Here is a 27,165-nt window from a genome sequence, read left to right on the forward strand (position 1 = left end):
TGTCGATATTCACAGTTCAGATTCGCATCACTATCTCATCCTGCGCCAACCTGCTGGATGGAGAGAGATATCCATACCTTATCTCCAGTTTCTCATCTCTCACCAACTTATGTCAATGGTCAGATGGGTCACATATAGTTCTTGTCTCGAGTGATTTCAGCCAACATCTAGCCCACAGGGAGACCAAAACCAGAGGCCATGTGGGGGACACATTGTGAGGCTGAGGGGCCTTGTATTTATGATGTGTTTGAATACCTGTCTCTCTTGTCTCTTTCAGACTACATTTTAGCCACTTGGTGGTTGTTGGTCTGTGAGTTTCTGAAAGGATGACCCAAGTTAGTGGTTGAGAATGGATTCTCAATGCCACTTGATTTGCACACCCTCTACAACCAGTGTGAATACTGAGAGTAACAGAGTGGGACGCTGTTTAGATATTGTACTGAAAGCTGTGAAAAAAGTGGGTTTGGTTCAAGCCTAGCTTGCAACCTTATAGTTAGTTCTATGAGTAATCACAAACCACTTAATGTTGAGAAATTATCCAAAATGCGTGTGATCATGTGAAAGGATTTTTCCTCGACAAACATGTCACTATGGTTGCTGTACTCCTGGTCCTGTCATGCCCTCTGTTTGGGAACCGGAGATGGGAAGGGAGATGGTATTTAATGAGAGTATAATCAATACCTCCTACCCCAGCAGGTGTTGTGGACCTTGTTTTAGGAGATGGGAATGGTGTTGAGAGTGGAGATGAGCCATTTTTCAACTATATCCTCACAAGGATTAGTGGAAGATGGTATTTCTAAAGAAGAGGGTCCTCCTTCCTGTACTTCTCCAATCCTTTCCATGCTCTTCCCCCGGGCAATGTTTCTTCTTTCCCTCAAACCAACAAGTGCCATTTTTCTCATGTCTGAAGATAGACTCAGATGTTGACAACTCCATCCTCATCTCTCATTTTCATCCCCACTCCCATCACCCCCCTCATCTCCTTTCCAACACCGGCTCTGGAACAGAGCCCAAGCCTAGCGCCTAGTCTATGAGATAGCCTTGACAATCTTTCCTCCAAACAGAAATTGGTGTATTAATGAATGGTACAATATCATATCCTTGTCTGGGACATATTTCCATCTTTCTTTCTTTTTTTAAAGGGACAGGTTTCCATCTTTGACTTCCCCTTGTGCCAAATATTTCTCATGATTGCTTACAGAGCGATGACTGTAAGTGCATATTAATTAAAAAATTTAAACAAGTTTGCACAATTAAGTGCACACCAACGCACTAGTAAAGTGATAATGTTATGGAGGTAAACCTATTTTGGATACTTCAACGAACACCCAAGTGGTGTCCTCCATTAGTTGTGTCCATGTGCACAGGTGTAGGCCTTTTAAAATTCGTAAAATATGCCATTGTAGTGTATCACTTTTTCACCATAATTATATATGTTAGTCTTTTATTAAATGGGAATGTCCTAAAAGAGAGTCTTGAATGCATATGCTGCTTTGCAAATTTCCAACTTAAATCAAATTCATTTTCAAAACGTCACAACAACAATAGTGGCAATATATCCTGCTGCTATTGTCTTATTTCTCGCTGCTATAGGCTTATAATGGCAAAAATTCTCACCAACAGGTCGCCGAAAAAAATGGTCTTTGTTAAGTAATAACGACAATATTTATAACTTGTCGTTAAAGGGTGAACCAACAACAGCTACAAATCTCACCATAACTGAGAATACCAATAGCTGCATGGCAATCTTTAACAGAGAGATCTTTGGCTCGATGCTATAACAGTGATATTCATATATCATCATTATAAGCTGTAATAAGAATAATTTACTCACTATTATAGGTTATAACGACAAGACAGGGATCTAACCATTATAGGTTATAAACTTGCAAAAAAATTTTTTTTTTAACCAATATCCTCCTATTTATTCTAGGTCCCAGCACAACAAAACATAACCTAAGAAATAAAACATACATAAAAAATATATTACATAAAAAAACAAAAAAACATAACATAAAAATAATTAACTGCAAGTGTCCATCTTAATTTATAATAACAAGACTAGAAAAACTACCTTCCCACAAACAGCTCATGGTTTAGCTCTAATAAATTTGAAAAAAACCCCCTAAAAGTTAGTTACTGATCTAGCAATTAGATCAATGTTGTCAAAGCCCAAAGGTCAATTAAAACAAGAAGTCAGAAAATGCCTACTCCTTATTCCTACCAATTTGCCTCGTAAATTGCCAAAGAAAAGTTAGCATTTTTGAAAAAAATAAAGAGTCCTGTGAATTTGATAAAGATCTCAAACAAAAACTAAATATTTGTCTCAACACTCACTAACTCAGGCAAAACCAAAACACAATCATACCGGCACACAAAGAACATGTTCACAAAAATAAGCTTTTTACTGTTCTCACTGTGTATCTTTGGCATCAAGGAGTACGAGTTTGAGAAGTCCAATTATAGTTCAGGCATACAACATGTGCAAGATGTCAAAGGTTATCAATGTGTAACCATCTAGCCAACTTACTAGCAACTATACCTTGATTTACTTTACATATTCACAAAAATAAAAAGACTGATTTAAAATACATATTCTTGAATCTCATATCCCAAAAGATAATATCCAGATAAGAAAACCTGATAAGATATCTAATACATGTCCCAAAAACAAAATTACAAAGACATCAACTGACGCACATAAGATATATATAAACATACATAAACTAAATTGGATAACCACTTTAATTATATTAGCAAGCATGTTAATAATGAATTAATGAAGTCCATCAAAAGCACAGTACGTCTCACATCCTCAATCCAACTATCAGTAAATAACTTGCTATGTCTCACATTTGATCAAGCCAAGGCCCAACCAACAGACAATACAGCAAACCAAACCACTTCACAACTGAGCAATGAACTAACCCTATCATTTCTCGCTTACAAATCAAAAGGATCAGCCAATTCTACCAGATTTTAGTCCTATTGAAACTAAATCAATACTCCATAGCCCACCAATTTCAATGATTCCAGAACAAAACATTATGGGTTCTCCAAAAATGCATTATTTGCATAAGCCATGCATTCATTGTTAGAAATAACCCCATGTTTCCAAAATTTCAAACCCATGAACTAATGAGAAATGGATGTAATAAATTTTAAAGAAAACCCCTTTTTCTCTTTTTGCATAACAATTGAATAAAAAGAAAATTAGTGTACTTCTAACAATTGAATAAAAAGAAAAAGGCATCGATTTAAGCAAAAAGCAAGTACAATCCAGGAAAGGAAAAATACACATTTTCAACCAACTAACCTTCATAATTATCTCATACACATCGTCGGCAATCAATGGAGCACTTTGTCCTGATCTCTGATTTACGTGATTGTACATCTCCTTGATCCTAAGCCACCCACCACAAATTCAAACTGATACAACCGTACGAATCACAATCAGAAGTTTGAAAATAACAGAAGAAAAAAATGCAAGACTCACGACTCCCAAAAGGACTTCTTCGTGTTCTTATTCAGATTTGACCCTAAAACTATCAGATCCAGACCTAACATGTAATAACCCTGATTTTTATCAACTAAATAAATGTAGACTTTATGTCATTAAGGTAATACACGAATATTTTATGGTTTTAATTATTTATTCGTAATTGGATCTTAGATAACCTATTTGGATCCTTGAAGTAAATCGGATTTTTATGAGACAATTTCTATAACACTTTAGTGAGAATTGAGGCGATGTTCGGATCCATAATATTGCATTTGGATCTTCGATATCAGAACTTCAAATATTAATCTGGATCCTTGAATTGAAATCATAGAGATCAATGTACATTTAGCTGGATCCATAATAATTCATTTGGATCCGTAGTTCTAAATCAGAGTATGATCAAAACTTCAGATTTCTGGATCCGAATTTATTAAAAGGATTGACGAAGCACAGTGGATCTTGGATCCATATTAATTTATGTTAATTTTTGGATAACGTAAATGAATCTATATTAACCTATGAAAGACCCACAAGATCGTATTGAAGAATAAACCAAATGTATTGAGAATATAATACTTTACCGCCTAAGAAAGAGATCCAGATCCACGAACGGATCCGGATAAGTCGAATAAGGATCCATAAAGGAACCATATATAGGTATAATAGTATATATATGTATATATATATATATATATATATAAATAAACATATCGCGTGGATCCATAGTTGGATCTATTTGGATCCGACCTTCGGATCCACTCCGTAAAGTTGTCACGGATCCACATCGCTTGAGGGACACGGATCCAACACGTGGTTGGATCTCGGGTCTCGGATTTGAACCCCGGCCCGCACCCTGCATAATGGAAAAAAAAAAGAAAAGAAGAAAAAGGCAACCCGATATGGGTTGCCCGATAAAACACAAAACAAAGAGAAAAAGGAAAGCTAGGGTTCAGTGTGAACCCTAACTGATATCGCATGGGAGGAGGTGGGCCGGAAAGCAGCCGCCGGGGGCGAGGGTAACGGCCTCCTCCATTTTCGGGAGGCCACCCTTCTACTAAAGAGGGATCCGGGACTCCTCTTCCTCCTGTTTCCTGCTCTCATCTCCCTCTCTGTTTCACACCGCCCCGCGCAACAGCAAGCCATCGGCGCCGGCGATCCGGTTCTTGCGACAACGGCCACCTCCTGTGGTTTCTTACGCCGGTCAAGGTAGGACCTCTGTGCTTTTCTCTTGGGTATTGAGAGTGTGGAGCATGTTGAAGTGGGTTACAGGGAAGCCCTAACTCGAGCGACTGGGGTCCCTCTGATTTTCGGTCGCCATGGAACCCTGGCCCATGGCTGACGAAAACCCCGAAGTCGGAGTTGGGGGTTTCGACAACTGCGAAACCCGATAGTTGGAAATTAGGGAATCCGAAATCCCAAACCCCTGATTTGGGAAATTTTGGATTTGTCCCACCATTAAAAGGTAATTGGCTTGTGTATTCTGCCAAGTATGGAAGGGGTTTTTCCCTGGATGAGTTCAATTTCTGAAGAGAGTAGATGACTTGAAGTCATGGAAACCGAGATTTTTCCGGTCTCCCTGAGTGGTGGTCTTCGGAGATAGTTTTGTTCGATAGGCCGAAGGGTAGACGAGCTACCTGGTGATTGCTGCGTGTGCTTTAATTTTTCCATGCACATTGTATCTCAACAAGCCGTTATTAGTGTCCTTGCCTCTAAGATTTATCTGTGATGGAGATAGTTTTGTTCGATAGCATGCTTCGGGAAATCCCAGTTAAAGTAGGACTCAGTATTTTTTTCATGGTTCAGTTGAGGCAGTTTTACCACGTTATCATTAGTAGTCTGTCAGGTTTCCTTTTTGTTCTCTCCTGTCATGGTGCTGAAATGAATTGTCTTTTACTTAAGGTACACTGATAAATAGGTTATTAGTAGGAATTGAATTGTTGTATGGATCCATGGCAAAATTGTGTTTCTAAGTTAAGTTCGGGGCCCAAGCTGTACGCCACACACTGTTCCGATTCCGGTCATTCGCTGTGATTTTCTGTACGTAGGGTAACAGGAATAACATGTATGTATAAGGTAGGTTAGGATTATGCGATGAACTTGGAAAAAATGCGTATGCTTGGGTAAAGTGATGCATGGTTAAGTGCACTACAGATTCCTATACATGCTGAATTATTAGATGGAATCACTTGTGTTTTAATTAATTGTTAAATTGCTGCAAATGTACTAATGAAATACATATAAACACACACACACACACACCCATATATATATATATGTATATTTTTATGTTATCATAATGACAAGAATGTGGGTTTGCAGTTGGATAAGAACATGTGCATATTCCTTTTGATTTTCACATGAGTAATCAATGACAACTTAACTGCTTATTATAATGATTTTCGATTTCACATAAAGCTGCCTGTACTCCATAATTCCAAAGGTCATGTTAACTGCCTGTTATTATGATATTTTGTTTTATATGAAATTTCATATTTAATCTGATGTTACTGTCTAGTTAGCTGCCTATTATGATGAGATTCTGTATCATAGGAAGCTGCATATTTAATTGATGCCTGTGTAACTGTACACTAAGCAAGGGCTCAACCTCTCCTATTAGGTTGCATGTCAAGCTGATCCTTAATGTTCTTTTTTATGCATAATGAGGGGCTATTCGAGTTACTACTTAGCTGTATAGTGAAAGTCTGGATCTTATTGGAACAACCATGGGAGTGGTTGATATAGGTGTTTGTTAGGTGGAATCAACCTTTTTAGTTACCATATGGGGATTTGTGATTTTCTGTTTAGGATATTAAGCTGCATGCAAATTTGGTGTTCAACTGCATAAGTAACTTGTATATTCAGTTGATATTTAGTTGCATATTAAGTTACACAATTTATGATGTTAAATTGCATATTTCTTAAAAAGTTCCAATGCCCATTACATGTATATCATCTAGAAGGTGCAATTGGCTGGTAAGATGCTTATTCTCCAATGTCCATATGCATGTTAAACTGTATATTTTTCTGAAGTACTATTGCCTAACACTACATACTTGTTGAAAGTATCAAATGCCAACTAAGTTGTATATCTTGTGGAATGTTCAAATGAGAATGTGTGGAGAAAAGTGTTTAGTTATATTACCAAATCTCTAGGATTACACTGCATGCTCAATAAAGGACACCAACAATGTTTTTGCTTGTTGGCAGAGTTTTTAATACATGCCACCCTGTGTTGGGATGTCACAAGTCAAAACCTAATGGTACGTTGTGGCAATTTGCAATTGAAGAATAAATAAATAAATAATAATGATGAGGAATGATGATCTGGTAACCGAACCTATGGGTCGGTTTGTGGTGGGCATATGAATGTCAAGCCAGTGTATTGAGGGTCATGCATAGACCATCGAAGTTATGATGTGAATCCACATGAAAATGAAAATATAATATTGTTGTCCGACTGGTTTAAAGGCACTGGGGCATTCGTGCTTGACTGGTTTAAAGACACCGGAGCACTTTGAGTGGGTTATGCAATCAATATGATAAAGGATTGGGACGGTTTTATACGCCTTGGTAAAATGACTAAGGTTGGGAATTCTACTGCTATGATAGTAGAAGGAAGTTGGGGAAATGCCCTATACTTCGGGAAAATAATTAAATGAAAAGATAAACCCACTTAGATTCGGGCTTACCTTGGAGAGGGTAGGTGGTACAAAACTCCGGGGACGTGTTTAACTGTTTCGAGCTAAAGTGACTCGTTGGTCCCCAGTCCTCGGAGTTAGGGGACCCAGACTACCAATATGTCCTAGGTGGTAGCTCTTTGTTCTTCTGCAGAAGTTAGGGATGCATCCTGTGTTTTGGTTTTGGCCTTTGAGAGGTTCTCTCGGTCACTGACCGCTCCCTTGGGATTTCAGTCTCAGTTAGAATGTTCAGGTTAATAAAACAACTTTAAATAATATACCCCCGAACGTTCTGTTCTGTGATGGTTGCCTCGGCCCGTGTGTACCCGCGGGATAAGAAAAGATAAACATCAATTAGAACAGTTAGGTATCACTGTGATGGAGTCATTAAAGAGACATTTGCATATTTTTCAGCATGTTTTATATTGTAATGATCTGAAATCCTGAAATGGGTCAATACGAGGTGATTGAACTATTACATGAAAGTTATGCATGTTATTGTTATTGTTATTGCTGTTGCATCGCCTACCTCACTTGCTTATTCATGTTGCATACTATACCTTACCTGCTCAGTTATTGTTATTACATAATTGTTTACCTGCTCATGTATATGACTGTTGATTATTGTTGTTGCTTTACGTGCTATTATATATACTAAAGATTTACACTTGACACCCACATCACATACTAGACTCATGATGTACCTGCATTAAGAGTCACAGTTTTCCTACTTAGACGTGGTAGTCTAATTCCAATCAATTTACTATTTTTCAGGTAAAGACTAGGGTTTATGAGCGGCTGCGGGATGAGGCATCGGATTAAGATTTTTGGATTTATTGTTCCAGGGATGGTTGAGTTCATTTTATGTTTTTAAAACTCTGATGTCATTATTCCTTGATAAATGGAAGGAAATAAATGTGTTGGGTTTTCTCTCCACCGTAATGTCTCGAAATGCTTAACCCTATATTATTTCTTGTTTCCGCTGGTAAAAAAAAAAATTCCTCTTAAATTTGGGTTAAAATTTTGGGGCGTTACATAACATGACTAAAGAATGTGCAATATATATATATATATATATATATATATATATATATAGAGAGAGAGAGAGAGAGAGAGAGAGAGAGAGAGAGAGCCAAAAGAAATTCAACATCACTACTCATGAAGATCAATAAAATGTTGAACCCATGAACTGAAGAAGAGCAAAGTCAAAACAAATAAAAAAAAATAGAAGAGAAAAAGAACATCAGACAGATAAAACAGTCTCACGCCGAAGCCGCTTGCCCATATTGCGACAAAAGAGAGGTAGCGTCAATAGGAGGGAGGGGAAGATCACTAAGATGCATGCACAAGATTGCATAAACATCTACTAAGATTTTATGCACCAGGTTTTGAATGTTAACCGAAATTTGACGAAAATGAGCATCATTTCGTGCCATCTAAACAAACCACCAAGAAGTAAGCAACCACGTTCCCCAAATGAACCTCCACCTCGTGCTGTGCCTAATACAAACCGGGCTCAAGATCAGATCTAGCGCAAAAGACTCCTCCTTAACAAACACTTTTGAATGCCTCCAGGTCCTGCTAAAGAGTTCCACAAATATTGGGCAAGACCAGAACAAGTGAAACATAGATTCTTCTGCAGCTTGACAAAGCACACACTAACTCGGGAGCTGAATGCTCCACTTCTTTAAATTACTCTGGGTCTGGATCCTATCATGCAAAATTAACTATGTCGGGACTTGAGAATAGAGAGAAGGATCATTCGCCCAAATCACATCCTCGGGCAACCAATCAGCCCCCGAGGGAGCAACGATCTATAGACTTTTTTGGTGAGGAACACTTCGCTTGGCGCCAAAGCCCACTGCAACCACTGATCAAATTTTCTAGAGTCCTCAAAATGGTCTCTAAAGTAGACTAAAGCCCTCAGCCACGATTTACGCAAGTGCGAGAGCGCCAAACCCTGGGTTCCCAGACGAACCGAAATAAGAGTAGAAGCCCCATATTTAGCAAGAAGCAAACGAGCACAAGAGTTATCCGGTTGGTGGGCCAACCAATATTGCTTGGCGACAAGAACAATGCTCCGCAGTCTGGGTGCGGGAATGCCTAAACCAGCCATACGCCGAGGTAAGACCACCGAACGTCAACCAATCAAGTGACGCTTACCCTTGAGTTGACACCCAAACCATAGAAAATCTGCCAGCAAGCGCGTCAGCTGCTTTTCTATTCCCATAGGCATCACAAACATAGACATGAAAAATTCTGAAATAGTTGAAAGAACATGTTTGACTAAGGTTAGACGACCGACGATAGAGAGATAAGATGACTGCCACAAAAGCAATTTGCGCTTCACTTTTTGAAGCGTCGAAGCCCAAGCAACAAAAGAGAGGTGCTTCACTTGTAACGGCAAACCCATGTACATAATAAGCATGTCAGAAATAGTGTAATTAAAAATTCTCTTTCCAGCTGCAAGCATATTGGCATGAACATTGAACATGGTAATAGAGCATTTGGTCTCATTTAGAGAAAGCCCAAATAGGAAGAGAAAAAACTGAATGATAAGCTTGAACTTAAGCATCTGCTGAACATTTGCATGACAAAAAATGATCATATCATCAACATAAGTAAAAATATGACCTGAGAAGTCGGAAAACTGCAAAGGATCAATGAAACATGATACTGCAACCCGCTTAAGCAAGACCACAAGACTCTCAACAACAACATTGAACAACAAAGGCGAGAGGGGGCACCCTTGCCGCAAACCCTGCCCCAGCTTGAATCGGTCTTCTCTAACACCATTGTTATTTAACATGGTCTGGGCATTTGAGACCAGCTCCCCCACCCAACCAGAAAAATGATGACCAATACCAAAATTCGCTAACATTTGAAATAAGAATGACCAATGCACAGAGTCAAAAGCTTTATGAAAGTCTAATTTAATGACAAAGTAAGGTTGACCGCTATGCTGCAAGGAATGAACAACCTCGGACCCCATGATGAACGAGTGTTGGACCCTCTTATTACAGATAAAGGCGAACTGAGAGTATGAAAAAATCTGGTTAGCCACCGATTTCAGCCTATTCACCAAAACCTTGGCAAACATCTGATAAAGAGCACTCATAACTGAGATTGGGCAGAATCATGAAATATCAGTGGCCTAATCCTCTTTCGGAATAAGCGAAATAATAGCAACATGAAAATGATAAGGCAATCTAGAGTTACGATCGAACTCATCAAACATGCTCACCACGTCTGATTTAACACAATCCTAAAAGATTCTAAAAAAGTCGACATGAAATCTGTCAATGTCAGGCATTTTCCAACCTGACAGATCCTTAATGGCTCTAAAAATCTCATCATCAGAGAACCTTCTTTGCATAAATCTGGCTTGCTCAGGCTGAATTGACCCAACTAGGACATTACCAAAGACACCCTCCACAGTTAACAAAGCAGAATATAAATCCTTAAAATATAGCGAGACTATCGAATTAACGTGCTGATTGAGATAGAAAACACTCCCAATGGAGATAGAATGAACGACCTTCCTCCTATGATGATGAGAAGCATATGAGTGAACAAATTTAGTATTGCCATCACCAGCCGCATGCCATTTTACCCTAGACCTCTGCTTTCAATGAAATTCCTCTTTGACCCTCTAACTTTTCAAGAGCATAGTTAATTCTAAGGACCTGGCCTGGAGACTGAGAAGTTGCAAATCAGAAAGAGAGCTAGGAGAAGACATAGACTGATACAATGTAGAAATCTCCTGATTCCATGCTACCATTGGCTGAAATTTCTCCACATTACGATTATAAAGCCAAACTTTGATATCCTTAGCTAGAGAGAGAGAGAGAGAGATTCACAGAGGAATAATCGAGGTGCTCAGTGGTCATGGCAGCGGCGGTCTTGACAACCAACTGTTAGGGACTCTTCATACGGGAGTCCAATTTATTCAGAAGACCGACTCATGCTTATCCTGTGTAGACGTGGAGTTTATCCATGTTTTTCATGGTTATCTTCAAGGCATCGATGCATTATAAATAGGTTGTATCTCCTGCAGAATTGATTTATTCAATAAACGAGAGTATGTGAGGTTTTCTCTCGTGGACGTAGGCTGAATGCCGAACCACGTTATTTCCTTTTTCGTGTTCTTGATTCATGGGTTTGCATTATGTTGAGCTATGAGTTTTAACATGGTATCATAGCAAGCTTTTCCGATCCGCTCCATAACCGTGATTTGTGGTTCTTCGGTGTGTGCTTAGGGTTCTCGCTTCCAGGTATTATTTTTTGGCGCTTTGTTATGGATGTCTCGCAAAGCTCTTCGACTACTAAGATGGTGATTCAGGAGAATAATCTCACCCTTAAAATTACGAATGTTCCATTAAATGAAACTATTATCTCAGCTGGTCCAAATCTGCAAGTTTATTTCTTAGTGAAAAAGGAAAACTGGGATACGTGACTGAAAAAATTGCTCGCCCTAAATGCAATGATGCAGGCTATGATGAATGAGAATCCACCAATCATCTTGTTAACTCTATGGACCCAAGCATTGGCAAGGGGTTTTTCTTCCTCGAAACTGCTGAGGAAATGTGGGAAAGTATTTGAAACGTGTATGGTGAGCAAAACAATCTTGCTTGGATATATCGAATCCAACATAAAATTTTATTGTATAATCAATAAGATAAACCTTTTCACACTTATCTGAGAATGCTTAGAGGTTTATGGGATGAGCTGACTCAGTATCACCCTATTACCACTGATTCGGGAATTATCAAAAGGCGTTCTGAGGAAGATAAAATATTCAAAATTTTGGTCGGACTTAGGCCCGAGTACAAATCCCTTAGAGGCCAGATTCTTCTGTTTTCCCTGTTGCCATTGTTTAAAAATGTTTGCTCCATTATTCAACGTGAGTAGACTAGATGAAAAGTCATGAATCCCTCCATTTTTTCAAGTAAACCCCTTAAAAAAATGGCTTTTCAAACTGAGTCCACTGAAAAAATGCCTGCCAAGATCGAGTCTACTCATCCGGCCACAAGCATGCTTGATCAGAAAGATGCTTCAAAAACCCAATGTGTATATGTGTTGATTGTCAATTCTATTTAGATGTGATTAATGCATGTTGTAGTCAAGTTATTAAATATATAAAATTATTTGATGATATTTCTATATGTACACCATTTGTGTGGATTTTTCGATACTTGGGGACATTGTTCTTACTCCAAATAATTTTAACATTTTAGAGAAAGAGACTTGATTGAATTATTTCTTTTCAGACTTGAGCGATTGGACTATGGTTGAACCTTGTTTTGGGATGCTATGAGGTTTGACGTTGGACTCTGTAACTGATTCATTGGTTTCAAAACTTTCTATTATGAACAATTTAAATCGAGTTATGAATTGAGGGTTACAACGTGTGTCTGTCCTTTATCGCAAGGTTGAAGGTGGGTGTACTCTCTAGTGAGCAAGAGGGACTTTGGGTGTTTTATACTAATGCGGTTGTGTACGAGGAGTGTCTCAACAAGCAAAGCATTTTTCCTCTTTAAACAAACATGTGCACGTCGAACGACATGAAATGGGTCCAGCTAGGGATTTAGCTTATTTTGGATCCAATGCATGCCTCCATCGGATCTTATTAAGCCAACTTATATATGAAAGATTAAGGGCACATTTGGAAGCAAGAAAATTGTAGGAAAAGTAATACAGAATGAAAAAATTGTACTGATTTTTTTATCCTTTTAAATGAGAGAAACTTTTTCACTGAAGGAGCTTTTCTAAAAAGTACACTTTTTGATAGAAAATATTCCTTAGTGAGGGTGGAAGAATGTTTCCTACCAAGAGGAAATTTATTTTTACACTCCCCACCACCTATTTCACTACCACTCACAATCTCATCATCACCACCACCCTCCTCTCTCTCTCTCTTATCTTTTCATATTTTTCTACTTTGTTTTTCTTATGCTACATAAACAAGCAAAAAACTTTCTTTTGAAAAACTTCTCATATCAAAAACTCTCGTAGACAAAACTTTGTTTTTCTAATGAGAGTTTTTCTTTCTTCCAAACGTACCCTTAGAATGGTTGGTGAATGCTGCAGGGTTGTCCATCAAGATAATGAGCTATCTTTCTCTGATGCAGTGATGGCGATATATAGGTGAACTATTTTTGTAAATACAACAAAAAAATCAATAGAAAAGGTTGACACGTTTTATGTACCATATGTTCAACGTGAATATATATTTAAGAGTAAATATAATTAACATAATTACAAAAATTAATCAATATATAAGTCAAAAGGTGATAGCTAACCTATGTCACAAAGATATGTTTGCAAGAGCACATGGGACGCGGGTTTGACTTAAAAGTTCATTTTTTTCGAAAATGGGATACAAGAACATACAAATTGTTTAATTTTTAATCAACAAAAACTATTTTATTTAATATTTTAAAATTATTTTCTATTAAAATATTATTAAAATGTAATAAAAATTGTTTACAATATTCAAATAATGGCTGTACAAATCCATGTCTGAATCACCACCTCGTTTATGGTCTTATCACTAGGACACTAGGCTAAAATGATGTGTCCCCATGACATAACAGCTAACTAATATATTTAAACATTCATAGCTTAAAAAAATAAAATACCTCCTTGCCTGCAATGTGCACATGCTTCCTTTCTGATCAAAAGATATATGAACTGTAAAGTTACCTTTGTTTTTAGTGAAAAGAAAATTCATGCATTTAAAGAGAGAAATTAAGAATTACTACAAGGTCGATGGCAAATCACTCTACTCTACGGGAATCGAAAACAAAGATTCATTTAGGCAGAGAAAATCACCAACCATTCTTGAAAATTGCTGCCATGTGTGCTTGCTGCTTCAAGAGATTCCATGTCTAATCCTCTTCTTCATTAAATCCTTTCAATAAATTTTTTTTTCTGTATCACATTCTTAGCAGCAGGTCCTGGTTACTTCAAATCAATTTACGTGCTTATGAACTTTTTTTTGTTGGTACTCAGCGTACAGTAGTGGTTGAAGGTAATGAAATATGTATTCAGCTCTTGATAAATCAAAGAGAAGATCCTAATTAACAAAATAGGTACATATCAACTTAAAGAGTAAGTTCAGAGATTAGTGGATAAACCAGTCGTCTTTATCTTCTTAAGATACTTGCAGTGTTCGTTTGAGTAGCCGCAGAAGTTTTCACTTGAGTTATCCTTTTTGCTAACAAAGCATTTATTCCTAATTATCTTGTGTACTTTTTGTCATGACATATGACATAGTATGAACTACATCACCAATCAAAAATATAAAAGAAAAACAATGATGCCCCTTTATTTTATTTATTTTATTATTTTATTTATGCTTTGTTGATGGAGAACCTGGCTAATGGTTTGTAGTTTGCAGTTAGGGTGTAACTGGGTCAGGTATATACCTGAACCGATTAAATTCAACCTGGATTTTGCACCTGTCTCTAACAGTTTTATGTAATTTATACCCGAATTGACCCAAACCCAAACCCAAACCGGATATGTACCTAAAACTGTTTCATACCTCTGACCCCGATGGTTTATACAATATATACCTGAACAGATCCAAACCCGAACCCACCTTGCACCTGACACCCAAACCAATCTTAACTCAAACCTAATGTATACTGATTACGAGAAATATAAATATGATTGTCATTGGTAGAAATATAATCATTATTAATCCAATCAGGTTTCCTTTATGATAACAACTTTTCTAACTCTAAACAGTTAAAAATCTTAATATAACTTGCATTAAAACAAACCCACCAATTTATACTCGCCTAGTTCATACCTGAACTGACTAATCAATATCAGTTTATAATCTTAGTAATAGCTAGATCCAACTTGAACATGAATGAAATTAAGACCTGACCCAATTGGAAACAACCTGTGTTTTGCCTAAACCCGTTAAGCATATGGAGCCATTATTTTCAGCCATACCCAAACCCAATTCAAACTAGGTCGGGTTTTTATCTATTTGTTAAGACCAGAATAAAAATGGGTCTACTTAAGACCCGAACCATTTGGACCTGAACCAATTTGCACCGAACCTTTTAACCTGTAATGTCTTTAATTTTAGCTTTACTCAAACCCAAATCCAGACATGAATCAAATTGAGTTGGGTTTGGATATAATTCTTATATCTGATTCAAAAATTGGTCTGACAAGACTCGACCTAAAGCTGAACTGGACCTGACCCGGTTACACCCTTATTTGCATTAATCTTGGGGTTTACTAATACAGCTTGAGTCTACACTGCCACCCTACCTCAGCCCACAGATCTGGAGCACTAGAGCCCATGACATTTAAAAAAAGTTGTTTTTAAAGAAAAATCTTGGAAAAGTATTAGTATATTTAAATTTTAAGAATACATTTAAAAATATATAAAAATATAAGAAATATATATAAAAAAATTGTAAATATCACATTAATAAACCCAATAATATCACAATAAAAGCACAAGATTTTAAATGTTTGGAAAATATCATGTTTTTTCTTCAGTATTGTATTGGTATTTGGAAAATCTCACAGATTTTCCAAAAAATAACGATATTTGTGACTATGGTTTTGAACCGGGTCTAACCAATCTCCATCACTTTTATGGGGTGCTTCCCTAGCCTTTAGTTATGTTTCTTAGTTTCTCTTACCTACAGGACTTGCTTTATTCTATCAGGCTGTGTTTGGGTTGATGGAATTGTTTTGAATTGGAATCTAATTCCACCAGAATTAGTCCACTAAAAGCTAAGGGAAAGAATTTTTTTATATCATATCTCAATTCCACCTAATTCCATGAACCCGAAAAAAAACTTAAAACACTAGGCACTATTGTCATCCTTGAATGTAATCCTCCCAGGCAAAACTGTGTAAGTGGCAAATAAGCGAGTTCAATGAAGCAATCGTCTTTGGTATTATAAAACTAGATTATCCAAGTGTATTTATGAAGAGATAAAGGATATCCAGTATGCTCCATAAACCACAATCCTATGTTCTTGACATGGAGATTACGGATGCAATACGTTGTTTAGTGAATCATATCTTGATGATCTTTTAGAATTAAAAAGAAAAGGCTTTATACAAAAGTAGGTTCTCGCTTTACATGACTCGGATGAATACTCAAAATCCAACAAATAAGTGGATTCTTATCTTTTATTTTATTCTCAATTAGAGATTCTTTGATTGTATTAAAGAGAAAATCCCTCAAAGAATTATATATATATATATATATATATATATATATATATATATATATATATATATATATATATATATATATATATATATATATATAGAGAGAGAGAGAGAGAGAGAGAGAGAGAGAGAGAGAGAGAGAGAGAGTAATGGGTCCGTGTTAAACCAATTTGGTGCTAAACCGTCTGCTAAATGGGTTTTTTGGGCTTCTCTGTTGCTTTTTATGCAGTTCTGGCCCCATAAATGTGTTTGGCATGGTCGATTTACTAAGAACCCACCTGGATCATATGTTTTTGATGAAAAAAATGATGTTCGGAGCCTCAAAAATTTCCAAAGATTTTGGACCGTTGATTTTTCAAACTTTATAAAAACCCACCAATGTGTTGGAATTCCAAACTCTTCAAGAGCTGATCCCTCTAAAATCAAGTACATAGATCACATCTGTACGGTCAAAATTTAAAAATAAAATGAAAAAAACCCAAAAAATCCATTTAGCACGCAGTTTAGCACCAAATTAGTTTAGCACTGACCCATTACTCTCTCTCTCTCTCTCTCTCTCTATATATATATATATATATATATATATATTCTACTCCATGTAAATGAGATAAGGATTGATGATGATGACACACATTTCAAGGGAAATTTTGCTGTATGCCCTTTGAAACATCAAAATTGTTAATATGTAAATGTTTCCTACCCCCACCCCAGGTGTTGAGATTCGGCACATATCAGGGCCCTCCGATATTCTCTCTCCAGGGATTGAGTTTCCCTTTCCAAACCTTGGATTTCTGCAACAACCTTTCACTGGCACAGTTATCGCTTCCTCTGCAGGCCTCTTCCTTCTTCTTTAAAATCTATTCCCTGTAACTTACATTTGTATGGCTGAGAAATAAGAGAATAAAAGAGGGCTCTCTTCATGGGTGTAGGCCACTGATGGCTGAACCACGTAACCGTGTGTTTATGCTTGCTTTCGTTTCTGCTACGTGCCTCAAGGCACAATGTTAGCATCCTCTCCTCCACCTCGTGTCTTCATGGTATCATAGCAGGCTCACGAAGGATATTCGGGCACTCACCTGTAGGCTCCCTCAGTCATGGCTGACAGCCAAAGAAGCGGTGCAGGCTCATCAAATGTAGAGGCTCTCACACAGAGGGTAGTCATTCATGAACAGGTAACCCCTAACCTGAGAATCACCAGCATCCTCCTAAACGGAACCTATTATTTGTCATGGTCGAAAACTGCCACTCTGTATCTGAGTGAAAAATCCAAGCTCGGATTTGTGAACAGAAAAAAAACCCAAGCCAGAGATTACCGATCCCAAATACGAAGAATGAGAATCCGACAATCATTTGGTGATGTCATGGCTTCTAAACTCCATAGAACCGCGTATCGCCGATGGGTTCCTATTCTTTGAAACCACAACAAACATATGGAACATTGCCAACGAACTCTATGGAGAGAAATACAACATCGCCCGCATGTACCAATTGTCACAAGAAATCTGTGAGGTGAAGAAAGTCGGAAGGACCGTTCAATGAATTTCTCGAACATATGAGGAGTCTCTAGGACGAATTGGACTCCTACCAGACCGTCTCAAATGATCCCAAAGATATAGTCAGGTTACGAGAACAAGAGAGGATCTTTCAGATTCTCGCTGCCCTTGGTCCGCATTACGAGAACCTGAGGAGCCAGATTCTCATGTCTCAAGATCTGCCATCCCTAAACTCTGTCTGCGCAATAATAATGAGAGAGGAAGTGCGTCGCAAGGTTATGAACCCTACCAGCAGCGTTGAAGATAGGATCGAGAAATCAGCATTCCTAACCGACTCCAAATTCAGATAGACCCAACACATGAGAAACGAGACCGAACCCACTCAGTTTAGTCATGACAAACCAAGGAGATCTTGATGCTCCCACTACAAGAAACCTGGTCACTCCCAAGAAACGTGTTGGTTCATGCACGACAGACACAATCGTACTCGCAGTAGTAAGATCGAACATGATCCCAGACGTCGTCAGGCTTACTCGGTCGGCACCCCTCTGACGGTTGAAGCTATGAACGATCTCCTTAAAGGTTGCGGTCTCTTCAAACCATCATAAACAGAGAAGACTGCCGAAATGGCAACCACTGCCCACAACACCAAGAGCCAGCACGACTCAGGTATGTTCGAACCTTTTTCACCTCAAAGGTAAATCTTGGATTGTAGGCTCAGGAGCCACATATCACATGACAAAGGATGAGGGCAACCTAAGTATGAAACATAAAAGCAAAGGGGGACCCATATCCACAGCCAACAGGTCCCTTATGAATCTCAAAGGAACCGGCTACACCTCATTCTTTAATTCGCTCATTTCTAGCAGAGCTCTTCTTGTCCTCGATTTAGCCTCTAATCTACTCTTCGTGGGTACAATCATTGATGAACTCAACTGCAAAGTTGTATTTTCTTGATCTAACGTGGAATTTCAGGATCCAATAACGGAGAAGAAGATTGGTGAAGGAAGACGGTTCAATGGTCTGTATCAAATCCAACAAAGCCCAAAAGCTATGATTACACGGAACGATGAAGGAAGACACTGGTACCACAGGCTCGAACATCCATCCAACCAAACCCTCAATTCTTTATTTTCTGAACTTGAATTTGATGTAAATGCGTGTAATGTATGTAGTTTTGCCAAACTCACCCGCACTCACTATTCTAAGTCTGAAAGTTACTCCACTTCTGAGTTTGATCTAGTGCACTCAAATGTCTGGGACCAGCTCCCGCAAAGTCAATATGAAACTTTAAGTACTTTGTTTTTTTCATTGATGATTTTTCAAAAACCACATGGATATACTTCCTGAAATCCAAAGATGAGGTGTTCGCTAATTTCAAAGCCTTCTGCACAATGATCGAAAATCAATTCGAAAAGAGACTCAAAGCCATTCGAACCGACAATGGGATAAAATACACTAATCACGCCTTCAAAATTTTTTGTAGAGATCAAGGAATAAACCATCAAACCACGTGCGTCGACACTCCTCAACTGAACGGAGTTGCCGAAAGGAAAAACATGCACCTCCTAGAGGTAAACCAGGCCATTATGTTTCAAATAAACATGCTGAAGGAGTTTTGGAGCGACGTTATTGCCACGACCTGCTACCTTATCAACCGGCTGCCCCAAAAACGGCTCCAAAATCAATCTCCACTTGAAAAGCTTAAAGGGAGAAAGATCAACATTGAACATCTAAGAACATTAAGATGTATTGTCTACGTGTGGATCTCCCCCCACAAAAGGGACAAACTAAGCAAAAGAGCCTCCAAATGCTTGTTCCTAGGGTATTCCTCTTCAAAAAAGGAATACAAGTGTTACAACTTTGACACTAAGCATCTCTACATATTGAGGGATGTAAGCTTCAACGAAGAGATGCCCTATTTCTCAAGTATCGAGCAGAATGTCAACAGTCAGGGGGAGATCTGGACTACCAATGACAACAACTATCATACCGTTGTCCAGGAAACATAGATTCCATCGACGATTAATGAGACCGATAATCATATAGAAGAGTATATCCCTGAAACAAGCAATCAAGAGATAGTAACGTTGAGAAGGTCAAAATGCGTCTCTCATCCCCCTCCTAGGTTCGAAGACTATGTGACCCACGTATCTTATTCCATCAGTGAGCAAATCAACTACAACAATATGGGATCAACATACATGACATACCTTTGCAAAATTAGCAAAGAAAGAGAACTGGAGACATATGAAGAAGCCAAAAGAAACAAACTTTGGGTCCAGGCCATGGAGGAGGAATTAGAGGCCCTGAAGCGGAACCAAACTTGGGAAATAACTGATCTTCCCAAGAACCTCAAGGCGGTCGGATGCAGATGGACATACAAAATCAAATACTAGAGCAATAGGCATATCGAGTGATATAAGACCAAACTCGTGCAAAGGAGTACACTCAAACCCAAAAGATAGACTATCATGAGACCTTTGCACCAGTAGAAAAGATGAACATTGTGTGCATCCTTCTCTCCATAGCATGCAATCGTGACTGGAAGCTTCACCAACTGGACGTAAAGAACGCCTTTCTTCAAGGCAAACTAAAGAAGGAAGTCTACATGTAGCTACCTTCAGGATATCTCAATCCACATACGAACTCGATATGCAAGCTAAATAAGGCCATATACGGCCTAAAGCAATCTCCTAGAGCCTGGTATGCCAAGCTTAACTATGCCTTAAAAAATAAAGGGTTCCAAAGCAGTCAAGCCGACCACTCCCTGTTCATCAAAAGGAAAGGAGAAGACACCACCCTCCTTACGTGGACGACATCATCATAACAGGGAACAACACCGACCTCATACAAGATCTAAAGAACTACCTGAACAAAGTGTTCGACATCAAAGGTTTCGGTAAGCTAAGGTACTTTCTCGGAATATAAGTAGCTTATTCAAAGAGGGGGATGTTCTTGTCCCAAAGGAAGTATGCTATCGACATTCTCACCGAGACTGAGAAACTGGGACCAAAACCTGCTAACATCCCTATTGATCCCAACGTCAGAATCACCAATGGTGCTGAAGAGCCATGCACGGACAAAGACAGATATCGTCGTCTGATCAAGAAGCTCATCTACCTCACGGTCACTCACCCCGACATATCCTACACCATTAGCACTCTAAGCAAGTATATGCACGACCCCAAAGCATCACACATGCAAGTTGTAGACAGAGTGTTACAGTACATCAAGAGGGCGCTAGGACAAGGTATCCTGCTCACAAGAAACGATCACATAAAAATAGAAGGATACTCAGACGCCGATTGGGCTAGAGATTTCGACGATAGGAGATCAACCACGGGATACTGTATCTTTGTTAGAGGCAACATCGTTGCTTGGAGAAGCAAGAAGCAAAACATCGTCGCAAGGTTGAGCGCGGAGGCCGAATATCGCGCCATGGCATCCGCTACCGGGGAACTGATCTGGATTAAGAGTATACTCTAAGAAATGGGAGTGGATCACCCGGAACCGATGAAGCTATACCGCAATAACAAAGTTGCTATACATATAGCCGCCAATCTAGTCTTTCACGAAAGGACCAAGCACATAGAAATTGACTGCCACTTTGTCACCAGCGAAGAAATTCAGACATCGTTCCTCAAAGGTTCCGAACAACTAGCAGATGTTCTCACTAAAGGAACAAACCCAGCTCAGTTCCAATACTGTATCAGCAAGTGGGGATGCTTCTGACATATATACCCCACTTGAGGGGGAGTGTTGAGATTCGACGCATATCGGGGCCCTCCGATATTCTCTCTCGAGGGATCCAGTTTCCCTCTCCAAACCCTGGATTTCCACAACAACCCTTCGCTGACACAGTTATCGCTTCCTCTGCAGGCCTCTTCCTTCTTTAAAATTTATTCCCTGTAACTTACATTTGTATGACTCAGAAATAAGAGAATAAAAGAGGGCTTCCTTCGTGGATGTAGGCCATTGATGGCTGAACCACATAACCGTGTGTTTATGCTGGATTTCGTTTCTGCTACGTGCCTCAAGGCACAACGTTAGGATCATCTCCTCCACCTCGTGCCTTCACCAGGCATCCACTAAATCACCAGATAAAATAGACGGAAAATAAGAAGATACCAGCTACAGCCCATAAGGATATCCACATAAATGATCTAAAATTCCTATTGCACTTGCTTCTTGTTTAATCCCTTTCTTGGTGCTATGACAGAAATAAATTCTCTTTTGGAATCTACTAAAACAAATGATAGATCATTCTTCTTTTTCTCCAATGCTACCATTGAGTAATAAACCTTTTGTCGTGGCCCCTCTATTGATTTTTTCTTTTTCCTTTTTGTTTTTCTGATTTTGGACTATCCAATTAAAGTTTTCGAGATTGATTGAAGATACATGTAAGAAGAGTTGAATGACTTCCACTAATATGGCTGATTCAGGACCAATTCATAGGCTTCCTGCTCTACATACTGTGTTGGGGTTCTTTGAAACAAGCCATTCTCTCTCTTGTACCTGACCAGGCGAGTTGGTTCAAGGCTTTCAAGTTAGGAAGTCGAGAGTTCGACCATCTAAGCGTGCACCTTTTGCCTAAAGTCCTAAGCCAAACTGAAAACCATCCCCGGTGAGCAGGGGAGAGTACTCATAGAGCCCCACTTTGCAGACACCGACACTGGTCCACAGTCACCATGACACCTTTCGCCTTGTAATCAGGTGTCCAAACCATAGCGATAGTTTCTCCATGCTAAATAAGAAAAAAAAAAAGTCTTATCTCGCCCTGTTTCCCAGAGAGATCACAGAACAAAGGAACTTAACATCCATATACAGGACTCTTGTCCCCCAGCTATCAATGAGAATTGAGACAGATGAACAAGCATTTCTTGCAAAAGGAGATGATAACGATGGTGAATAACTTTGAGTCATCTCACTGCCTGAGAGAGGGACAGTGTAATCCTTTAGTACCGCCTACAAAGGGATCTGTAGGTCTGTAACGTCCTATGGAGTGGATTTAGATGAACAAAATGAACCTGAATCCTACCAATATCTTTCCACATATATTGAATATTACATACACTGACTGCTTGCCTATGGGGGCACCAAATCAGCCCATACAGATCATGTATGTACCTACGTGCGTATGTACACACGTAAAGCAAAAGGGTTTGCACTGACGTGCGCGCCAGTGACACACCCCATTGAAGGAGGGGTCCGACCGCCCGGCGCGCTGAAGAATGTGAATCCTTAGGCGTTCTAGAAGGGCTTCTGCAAGTACAACAGCACATCATTGAAGGAGGGGTCCCTCAACAATGGTGGTGCCAACTGAGTGTCCAGCAGAGGGAACGAGGGATTCATCAAGCTCTCAAAGCAGGCATTGGACTCCAGCCCTCTCTCCCAGTCCCTCCACTTGAACTCGCTCTGGACCTCGCGGTCCCAGGCAAACTCCAGCGGTGACAGCACGTGCTCGGAGCCGACCTCCGGTGGAGATAGCACGTGCTCGGAGCAGCTCGAGTCCGTGTGCAGCCTAGGCATCGAGTCAGAGCTGTCCATCTGGATGAAGTCAGTTGACTGCCGAGCCAAGGTCTGGGTTCCAGCCTGCTGGGTAACTTCTGGTTTTTCATCCTCCAGCATGCTGCTAGTGTACTCCCAACTGCTGTTGTTGTTACTACTCTGCTTCCCTTTCTCTGGCATATGAGAAAAGCCTTTCTTGTTGTATATTCTACACAATACCCAATCATCCAGCTGCAAAATCAAGAACAAAGTTTATCAATAATCATGATTTATCAGCACTAATGATCATGATCATGATAAGCAGATGGTCGTGATGGAGAAAATGAATGAGACAATAATAATGGGCCACTTGCAATTCCTTATGCCAAGTAACGTACTCCAAGACGTTGTATATCAAATCAGAGTCATGTTTGGCAGCATAGGATAGGCGACCAAGTTCATGAACCCAACGAGAGATTCCAGGCAAAGTACAACAGATTAGATCATGGTGATGGTGGTGACAAGATTTTTTACGACAAGGAACAATTATTGCTTCACCATTGAGTCATATAGTCCAAGAAATCAAATTAATGCTAGAGATAGGCTTGGCAAGTAGGTCACCAAATTCATGAAATTTAAATAAATAAAAAATAATGATGGGCCAACAGGGATGAAGGAAGCGATGACACTGGTGAAGGTTTATGAAAATGATAAAGAATAATTGAAAGAGCCAAGTTGCATCATAATAAGTTTGGGCACCAAACAAAACCTGACAAAATTCCTGAACTAATTGTCAACAACTGAACCATAGGATCAGAATTCACCAACTTGGTCAGACTACACATCAATCCCAATCTTGGTCCAGCCAAGGGAAGATCACCCACTCAAGTACTACCCTCCTCCAATTTTGTACTACTCCCTACCAAGTAGGTTTAACTTGAGAGTTCTGACTGGGACTCCCAATCAACTTTAAGTTCTAATGAGATCAGGTGCACTAGTGCTGAGAAGAATGCATCCAATTCTAGCGAAGGGAAGATGTAAAGCTTACTCTTAAGCTGTTTTTCTTGCGAGCAGAGCGATCAACATCTGCAAGCCGATACTCATGCATGATCCAATCGGTTTTCTCTCCCTTTGGTGCCTTCCCTGCATAGAAGACTAGGGCCTTCTTGATCCCCATCGGCTTCGGGTTTCCAACGGGTTTATCGGCGCCGGTGGCCTTCCAGTAGCCGGAACCTGCGGCTCGGTTGGGTCTGGACCCGTTTGGGTACTTCCTGTCTCTAGGGGAGAAAAAGAACCACTCTTTCTCTCCATATAGAGCCATCCCTGCAACCAAGAATGGAAAGGTTAAGCAGAAAGTTAGCCTTTCATGCACTGATACTAATTATAACAATATGTTTCTTTTGGAAGAAGAATAAGGGAGAAATTTTGCTAGTTGAATGTTGGAATAGAACAAGATGAAGAACATGTTTCAGTCTAACTTTGAAAGTGTATACAAGAAAAGGGGAAAAAGAAATAAAAATGCATGTAGAACACAAAGAAAATCAAATATGCAAAAGTTCAATTGGTTAAAAAAAATTCAAAGCACTTGAAATAAGACCAGAAAGAAAGGGTATTTAGAATCTCCATAGGCTGTTTGTTGTTAAAATCATTAAAAAAAGCTAAGTTAGAATCTCCAGAAAACTGTTGCCTACTACTACTTTCCCCTTTTTAGTAGCCTCCACAAAACAAAAAAGCTCTGGTTGAACATAAACCACAACCCAACAAAAAGAATGAACCAATACACAGTAAAGCACCAAAACAAGAGCTACTCACACCATAAACAAGACATGCTATTGCTCCTTATCAGAATGAAATCCATGTTTAAAAAATAAACTAAAATTGCCAACTCCAAAAAAAAATCATTCAAAAACTTAGAATTATTTTGGAACAATTGTTTAGCATCCACAAAAATAAAAAAGCCCCAACTCCAAGTCTTTGAACCACAAAAAGGTTCATAATTAACTTGAAAAACCAAAGTTTCATCAAAATATCTCAAGGAAGAGAGAGAGAGAGAGCACCAACCTGGTAGTTGCCATGGATCATACTTGTACAAATCGACCTCTGCTATTATTGGCACAGAGATGGACTGGGAGGCACACTTTCGGCAGAGGTAGTGATAAACGAGCTCCTCATCTGTCGGATGGAACCTGAACCCGGGGGGAAGATGAAGATCTGCCGTCATTTTACTTCTCTCTCTTCCCCTTCTTTTCTCTCTCTAGAACCCTCCCAGAGGAAGGAAAATAATAAAACAATTAAAATAACAAATTTCCTACACCCTTCGACTTCGACCTCCTTTCTCCTCCTCCCCCTTTTTATCGAAACGTAATGACGCGCCGGAGACGCGATTTATAGAGACAGAGAAGAGAGAGAAAGAGTCCCCACCTCCCACTCGCACGCGTCAACGGTCTCGGAGGGGTCTCACCCACACGTGTTAGAATAGCCGCTGCCTCGCTCCCAGCACGAGAGCGCCACACGTGTGCGCCTAACCCGGCCGACCCTCTAACGCTGACCGGTCCTTGTTGACCACCACGTGTCGACCATCCAGCAATAAGATCTGGCCACCTGGCTATAAGGACGAGAGAGGTTCGCTCATCGCAGACGTCATCTATTTTGGACGCTAGCGTCGTCGACACATTCATCCTTTTTTTTTGTGGGGGTTTCTGGCGCTTTCTCGTTGTTGACTGGATCATGACGTGGCGAATGACACGTCGTGCATGACGGAACAAGCTTCATACAGATGACGTCATTGGATCCGCGAAGGAGCTCGGAAAGTGCGGAGGTTTGACGAGCGATGGTTCGAAACATTCAGTCAACAATGTGGAGGGATGACTCATGGCTTTATATCTCGTCGTAGGGCTGGTAAACTCGGCTCGGTTCGGCTCCTCACCAACTCATTCATGATCGATTCTTGGCGCGCGAGCTGCAGCTCGTTTAGCTTAAACAAGTCGAGCCTGAACACAAGGTGTTCAGCTCAGCTCGATAATGCTGGTACAGATAAAAAAATATATATTTTCATGGATAATATATATTTTGTGTAATATAGAAAAGGAAGAATGCATAATATATATATATATATATATATAAAAGAAGGGTGAATGAAAAATATATACATACAACATCGACTATTAAGTGTAATTTATAAATAAATATGCATTTTCAAGTACTATGCATAAATAACATAAAATGTTTTTAGAGAGCCAGCTTGTGTTCGGCTAAACACGAACACAAGCCGAGACACGAGTTAAATCTATTAGTAAACAAGCCGAGCCTGAACATACCCTGTTTGGTTCGATGGGCTTGTTTACCAGCCCTATCACATCGTTAGGAGTGTAACTGGGTCAGATATATCCGATCCGACCTGATGTTTCAAACTGATCGGGCCCAAACCAATATTTGTGGATTCATAGGTTTGGTTGGGTATAAAATATACCTAAACTCAAATGAACCCAACCTGATTATGTACCCGGACTCAAATGGTTCTTCATATATTAAAAACTGAATTGACCCGATTATGTACCCGGACTCAAATGGTTCTTCATATTTTAAAACTGAATTGACCCGATTATGTACCCGAACTTATCATACACCCGAACACTGAACTGACCTGTACCCGACTAGACTATATACCTAAACCAACCCGTACCCAAACCCACTTCATATTCGGTCCACCTGAAAGTTTTTAATTGATTAATATTATATATTTAAATTAATAATTTAAAGATGTTGATAAACTTAGAATCAATATGCA

General features: G+C 39.3%; 1 protein-coding gene and 1 pseudogene across 1 annotated transcript; one reads left to right on the forward strand and one right to left on the reverse strand.

The window, feature by feature from the left end:
- Positions 1-20,840: 20,840 nt before the first annotated feature.
- Positions 20,841-21,377, forward strand: LOC149848256 (secreted RxLR effector protein 161 pseudogene; annotated as a pseudogene).
- A 1,370-nt stretch (positions 21,378-22,747) lies between these two features.
- Positions 22,748-25,739, reverse strand: LOC149848257 (NAC domain-containing protein 2-like). The gene is made up of 3 exons (XM_089986779.1): positions 25,440-25,739; positions 24,427-24,701; positions 22,748-23,630 (listed from the first exon to the last, which is right to left on the reverse strand). The coding sequence occupies exons 1-3, from the start codon at positions 25,597-25,599 to the stop codon at positions 23,142-23,144; spliced, it is 924 nt and encodes a 307-aa protein (XP_089842905.1). The 5' UTR covers positions 25,600-25,739; the 3' UTR covers positions 22,748-23,141.
- Positions 25,740-27,165: the final 1,426 nt, after the last annotated feature.

This window comes from Nuphar pumila, chromosome 1 (genome assembly GCF_984573655.1).
Source record: "Nuphar pumila chromosome 1, dmNupPumi1.hap1.1, whole genome shotgun sequence".
In the NCBI taxonomy this organism is placed as follows: domain Eukaryota; kingdom Viridiplantae; phylum Streptophyta; class Magnoliopsida; order Nymphaeales; family Nymphaeaceae; genus Nuphar; species Nuphar pumila.